General features: G+C 48.7%; 1 protein-coding gene across 1 annotated transcript; it reads right to left on the bottom strand.

The window, feature by feature from the left end:
* Positions 1 to 5091: 5091 nt before the first annotated feature.
* Positions 5092 to 6711, bottom strand: LOC109143666. The gene is made up of 2 exons (XM_019281891.2): positions 6562 to 6711; positions 5092 to 6412 (listed from the first exon to the last, which is right to left on the bottom strand). The coding sequence occupies exon 2, from the start codon at positions 6376 to 6378 to the stop codon at positions 5092 to 5094; it is 1287 nt and encodes a 428-aa protein (XP_019137436.2). The 5' UTR covers positions 6379 to 6412; positions 6562 to 6711.
* Between the last annotated feature and the right edge of the window lie 324 nt (positions 6712 to 7035).

Here is a 7035-nt window from a genome sequence, read left to right as displayed (position 1 = left end):
ACCGTGGTCTGTCCTTCTCCACTTGACGTACCCAAGGAAGGAGGATCTGGCATTTATTTCAACTGTGTGTTCTGCTCTCCAGCTCCGCAAAAGCAGTTTTACACCTGTTGGGCTTGTCTGGACATGGCTTCAAGAAATACGAAAAATATAGCATTTGGTACTTTAGGAAAATAAGGCACATTAAAAAGCATCATTGGCCCAGATAACAGCCCTTGCTCCTCTGCAGAGAAAGGTGCAGAAGCCACTTCTGGTGTTGCATCCTTGATGCATCTCTTGGTTCGTTTATTTTTTTTTTAACCAAAATATTCAGGATTTAGAGCACTCCCTACCAATTAAAAAAATTCACAGAATCACAGAATATCCTGAGCTGAAAGGGACCCACAAGGATTGTTGAGTCCAACTCCTGGCCTTGCACAGGACATCCATAAGAGTCACACCATGTGCTCGAACGTATTGTCCAAATGCTCTTTGATTTCTCTCAGGTTTGGTGCTATGACCACTTCCCTGGCCTGTTCCAGTGCCAGCCACCCTTTGGGTGAAGAACCTTTTTCTGATATCCAACCTAAGCTTCCCCTAACACAACTTTCAGCCATTCCCTTGGGCCCTGTCACTGGTCTCCACAGAGAAGAGATCAGTGTCTGCTCTTCCTCCTCCCCTCAACAAGGAAGTGGTAGATTGTGAAGTTTCTCCTCAGACTCCTTTTCTCCAGGCTGAACAGACCAAGTGACTTCAGCCACTCTTCATAAGGTTTGTCCTTAAGACCCTTCATCATCCTTGTGGCCCTCCCTGGACACTCTTTAAAAAAGTTTAGCATCTTTCTGTGGTGCCCAAAACTGCCTTGAGGTGAGGCCGCTCCAGTGCAGAGCAGAGAGGGACAATCCCCTCCCTTGCTCAGCTGGCGATGCTGTGCCTGATGCCGCTCAGGACATGCGTGGCCCTCCTGGTCCTCCCGGCTGCCAGGGCACTGCTGGCTTCTGTTCAACTTACCATCAACCAGGACCACCAGGTCCCTTTCCATGGTGCTGCATTCCAGCCCCTTATTCCGCAGGTGGGAAAAGTTAATACTTACGCCTAAAAACATATACACATAAGAAAAAACAGAGCTGTAAGAAATAAGCTGATTTGTCTTGATGGGGAGAAGTATATTGCTTTTCATACAGTTGCTCCAAGTGAACCATTGGAATTTCCAGTCAGTAAAAGTAGCATGTTTTCCATTCCTACTTTTCTTCTAAAGTGAAGTTATTTAAGATTTATCCTGCATTGCTCTCCTTTATTACTCTCCACATGGTTCATGACATAACTTAACTCTTTAATGTTATTCTATACTCTGGTTTATCCTGGTTTATTTTTTAAATATTTGCTCTAAGAGAGTGAAGAAATATTTATAATACAGTCAATCACTGTTAGTAATTCTATGTACTCTGACTAGACTTACTTGTCAGCTGGTCTGTTCGTGTCATCATCACTAAGACATTGATGTATGGCTAGTAAAAATCAACTTTTGTATTTTTAATAGTAAGAGTCCATGGCAGTGGTGTTTATTTCTCCTTAAACATACAGAAACACATGTTCAAATTCAGTGAAGAACTCATGCTCATGCTCTCAAAAACTTTGTAATTTTATTAAGTAAAAAGTATTATCAAAAGAAATCTAACAGCTGTGAAATAATTTGCTATAATTATTTTTGGGTTGTTTTCTCTAAACACTGCATCTGAGCAGGAATTTGTCCACTAAATTCATATGCAGATAACAAATTCCTTGTGGGCCCTAGAGTGGTACCTTTTTTGTTTACTCAAAGCACTGGCTGTAAGACCCTGTAAAACCTTTTACCTAGCTCTGGCAGGAAGGGGGTGATGAGAGTTTGCATTCCTCTAGCAAGGAGGAATTGCATGTTCCTTGTTCCTGCTAGCATCAAGGTGTTGTGTTGCCTTTGAGTGTGCAAAACACACTTCCATTCAGTAGGGATAATATAATATTTATTTGGAGCTTCTACCTATGCTTTTAAATAGAATCAGAAAATAAAGTACAAGAAAAAGTCATTTAATATCAGTAAGTTCTACTTTCACTGAAGATTCCATTTTTTGAGGATATTTAAGCACTTGGTTGGAACACCATATTTTGAATGCCACAGATGCCAAGTGTCCTTGAAAATATGTCCTTTTGGGTCACATTAATGCTTCTAAACAAAGCACATGTCCAGAGCTGTGAAGTAGCCAGCAGACAGGTGCTGGGTTTTTTCTGTACTGCAGTTCACTCCTCTGCAATTGCTCACCTGTCTCCACTGAGTACCCATAAAAGTGCACTTTCCTGCTCTGAAAATTCTCCATTGGGTGGACTACCAACCAGAACAGCTGGGTTTAGGAGTAGGTCTTTCATTACCAATTGACTTGAAAAGTTACTCTACTTATTGCTGTCACCCTACCACGAATTGGAAACACCTCTTTACATACACACTTACTTGATGTCAAGCTTACTGCCTCATCTGCGTTTCTTTTTAAGCTACTTGCATCAATATATGAAAATGAATGCTTTCCTAGATGATTTTCAGATAAACCCCCTGGAGGGGTTTTCAGCTACTGGGAGCTGGCAAAAGGGGGTTTTACCCCTCGCATGCTGACACAAAGAAGCCCAGAGGTCAGTGCTGAAACCCCTCTGGAAGGCAGCACTCAGTGCCCAACACACAATGAAAAAGGGGTAGAGCTCCTCACCCTGAAGGGGCTGTATCTCCCTGTGTCTGTTAAGCAGGCACGCAGGCAAAGGCAAAGAAGTAAAGACAGGGGACTCTCCGTGTGTGTTCCACGCAGGTTAATTCCCACGAAAAGACAGGGACGAAGACGCCAAGTGGTGGGAGGGTCCAGGGATCTTATACTGGGTAAAGAATAGGTGGGGAAAGGGATATCAGCCAATGGGATAGAGACAAGCAGGTGGGATTGACAGGAAGGGAACCAATGGGAACAACACATAGGATGGACTCCGGGAAGGATCCAATGGGGCGTCGAGAATAAGGAACTTTCTAGAACTAATACATATTAAAGAAGGGAAATGAATATACATAACTTCATACGTAACACAGACAAAGTGTTAACCACTCAGGGGAAAACATGCAAAAGACAAAACAAGGGAATCATGGGTTCTCACCATGACTGAAGTTACATGCTAAACTTGGGTTGCTGACCACCATAGCTGGTTGTCTGACTTCTCGTCAGGACATATGAGTAGCAGCAGCCACTTGCAGTGCTACAGCCCCCGGGGTTTCTGTGAAATCTAACCCCTTCTACAGAGCTGCTGGTATTTCAATTTCTGAGATTCCAATATCTGAGTATTCTGGTTCCTCACTGTGTGCATGAAATGGATGAGAGGCATCATTTTTGTTTTGGGTATGATAGTAAATTGACATGCTAGGCGTGTCTGCCTTAGTTGTATATGATTCTGTTAGTGCTCCCATACCGTTCCTGATCACGGCTTTCTTCTTCTGTCGCTGTAATTTACCTAGCAAAAAACCCTCCTTTTACTCTTTTAAAAGTTTCACTCTTTCCTACATGGAAAAACTTTCTACCAAGAAGGCCACTGGACAGTTCCTGAGAATCAGTCAGGGGCTCAGCTAAGGAGAGTCTTCAATGAAGGACATTCCTTCATGAAAAGTGCAGCTCTTCAAGGAACCTCAAAACCACCGTTCTCTTTTGCCAGAGCAAATCTTCTCTGAGAGAGTGCTGTGACCAGCCACGGAGCTCTGGTTATCCCTACAGAGTGGTGTTTGGATGCAGAGAAGTTGTGCTCTGAAGCTCCCTGTCCTGTTTTCCCAGAAACCTTTCTGAGCAGGTGACAGCAGGGCCCCTCCTGTCCTCTTGGCTACAGATGAAATGCAATGCAGGGAGCAGCATAGTCAGGCCATCTGGGCACAGGCACAAGCAGCCTTGATTTTGCACATTCTCCTTTGCAAATGCAATACTCCTTTTCCAGTCTTTTTTTGAAACACTTCCACTGCTGTGGCTGCAGTAGGAATTCCTGTGGGACAAGGCACTGCCAATATCATCCTAGGTCTCCAGGGCCCTTGGCTGATGAGGGTGCGCAGGTGTCTTGGTTTTGAAAGACAGGTGTCTGCTAAGGAAGGCAGAAGCCTCCCTTGAAGTGGCAGATATAGCCCCTTTTCCTCCGAGTTATTATAATTTTGAAATCAAGGGCCTTTAGGCAAAGATGTGGGAAATAGGAATAACAGTTCTTTACTATATATATAACCAGTTCAACAAAACAACAGTAACTCTGGCAGTAAGAGCAAACAATCACAAACCCAGTGCCAGCCTTCTCGGCTGTGAGGCCCTTTCCCCTCGGGTGCAGTTCCACTCGCAGCCGGCAGGGGCGCTGGCGGCTCCCGGTGAGCAGGGCAGGTGCGATGGTTCCCCCGCGGCTGCAGGGGGCGCTCCGGAGCGAGCTCGGGGAGCACGCGGCACCGGTGGCCTGGGATCCCGGGAAGGGATGGAACAAAGGCTTCACAAACCCCAGATGGCTGGCTTCAGTGTCCAGCCGGACTCTTGGGAACAGCAGGCTGGAGCAGCAGGCTGGAACGGCAGGCTGGAGCGGCAGAGACGAGCACAGATCCCAGAGGACAGACAAGATGTATCCAAGCGGGGAACCCCCCGGAGGTCCACGCAGGCAGGGCAAGCACGGCTACAACGCAACGAAAGCTCGAAGCAGCAGCGGGGCAGGGCGGCCACAGCCCAGCCTCCAGCAGGGCAGGGAAAAAGCAGCTTTGGGATCCCGGTGTTGTTTTCCGCAGAAAAGAAAAACGGCCGAAGAAAAGAACCAGCAGCTCCTTTCTCTGCAGCTTGAGAGCGAACTGCCCCCACACCCAGGTGAAAACAAAAGAGTAGCCAGGTCTTTTGTCTTCTCGTAAGTACAGCCATTTGTCCCCTAGCAATATGCATATGGGAAAAAATTCCTTTAACAGGAAAAAAACTAGGACTAAACTAAAACCCCAACAGCAGGATCAGGGAAAGATAGCAAGAGAAGGGAGAGAAAGGAGCACCCAGATACTTTATCAGGAATATAGCAATTTATTTCTTTTTTCTTTAGTGAAGACTTACTGCAGCCCTGCTACTGCTGCTGATCAGGTGGCCTCTTGCGGGGCTGGGGAGAGTCCAGACAGCTGGCAGCCCTCCTCCTTGTGGAACGCTGAGGCCTCCTGGGCAAGGGGTCCCTACCCCTACCCTGGCTGGGAGTGGAGGGGCTGTGGCTGCTGCCTTGGGCAGAGGGACCTGTCGCTGCTGCTGGCTCCAGCTCCTCCTGCTCTGCAGGGACGGGAGCAGATGGGTGGAGGCTGTGGAGGACAGCTTCTGATGTACTGTGTTGGTCCTCCGTTCTGGAACCTGCAGAGCTGCTGGCAGGGGCTGCCTGTGGGGCAAGATTATCCTCCTGAGGGCTGATGGAGATGGCCGCAGTGCTGTTGTCCTCCTCTGTGGCAGGTTCCTCTGCCACCGCCTCCTCCCCCAGCTCCTCCTGCTCTGCAGGGATGGGAGCAGATGGACGGAGAGTGTGGAGGACAGCTTCGGATGTGCTGAGTTGGTGCTCCTCACTGGAGCCTGCAGGGCTGCTGGCAGAGGTTGGGTGGGGAGCAGTAATATCCATCTGAAATCTGCTGGAGATGGCTGCAGGATTGTTCTCTGGGACAAGGCGGGACTGCAGCAGCCTTTGGGCCTCTTGTGTGCACTGATTCACAATGATGTTGATGATGCCACGGATTAGAGGTTCTGTATGTTCCTCGAGGAAATCCTGCAGCACATGGGCCAAGACACTCCTATCTGGACCACAGATGGACACAGCATGCAGGATGATGCTCTCTGCAATCCTTGCCATACACCACCTGGTCCCATACTTTGCCTCCAGCTCCTGGCGCAGCCAGGGCACCACAGGGTCAAGGAGATGCTCTTCTCTTTGGAAAAGTTCTGCCCACACACTAGGCAGGAGGCCACCCACGGGCTCTGTTCCTGCACCCCCGTGCTCTGCTGTGGGTAGTATCCTCCGTGGAACACGTGAAGGGGACTCCACAAAGGGGCTGTTTTTAACCAGCTGTCCTAGAGTTATTCCTGTCCAGCTGCTGGCATTTGCTGACTCTTCAGAGCTTGTGAAGACACAGTCTATATAGCTGTCTGTCTGCACAGAAAACCTGACACCCTCTGCCTGTTCTCTGCAGAGTGGGCACACTCTTTGCATCTCTGCCCAACGCATGATGCAGGCCAGGCAGAACTGATGGAGGCAGGGCATCACATAAGTGAGGTCATCTCGAGCATCGCGGCAGATGGGGCAGTTCCAGTCTGTTTCTGTGGCCCTGTCTCTGCCTTTTGGCAGTCTGCGTTGAATTAGGAATGAGAAGATGCTCCCCATCCCTGGTGCTGGCACTCCCAAAAGGTGCCACACACTGCAAAATGGAGACACCATAGTCATGAGCTGTCCTGGGAAGGAGGAGGAAGAAGTGCTCAGACCCCTCAAGAAGGACCCTCCCAGTTCCCCAAGCCTGAACACTCATTCTGTGGCTGCCCCAGGGGGACATTTCCCTGCACAACTCACCTCTGTGGTGTTCAGCTGGCTGAGCCAGGTAGGGCTGGGGAAACACTATTGAGGGCTCCTGGATGGGTACTGAGAGCTGCCAGTGGTAGCACCCAGCACTGGAAAAAGCCTCACTTGACTCTCCAGACCTCGTGGACATGCTCAACAGGAGTCCAGGCATAATCCAGAGTGCTCTGGCAGCACTCAAATATACGCAGTAAGGGGCACAAGGAGACAATCCAACATGGTGATGTCACAGTCCACTGCCACTGATCAGCTTCCACTACTCTGTAACATCACAACAGAATGGCCACCTCCGTGGTTTTCAGACCAACACAGCATGTCAGAAGTTGGTCTCCATAGGTGTCCCAGTAATCCCCCAGAGAGGAGGTCTCCAGCCCCTGGACTCTCCCCAACCCTGCAAGTCCCATCAGAGTAGTAGTAGTGCTTTCTCAAGCAGACAGAACAATGGAAGAAGTTCTGAAGAAACACCAG

The sequence above is a fragment of the Corvus cornix genome, chromosome Z, assembly GCF_000738735.6.
Source record: "Corvus cornix cornix isolate S_Up_H32 chromosome Z, ASM73873v5, whole genome shotgun sequence".
NCBI classification, from domain to species: Eukaryota; Metazoa; Chordata; class Aves; order Passeriformes; family Corvidae; genus Corvus; species Corvus cornix.
This window is presented reverse-complemented; position numbering and strand designations above follow the sequence as displayed.

Excerpts from the sequence above, each read along its gene's own strand:
- LOC109143666 (XM_019281891.2), bottom strand. The coding sequence starts at position 6,378 with ATGGGGAGCATCTTCTCATTCCTAATTCAACGCAGACTGCCAAAAGGC.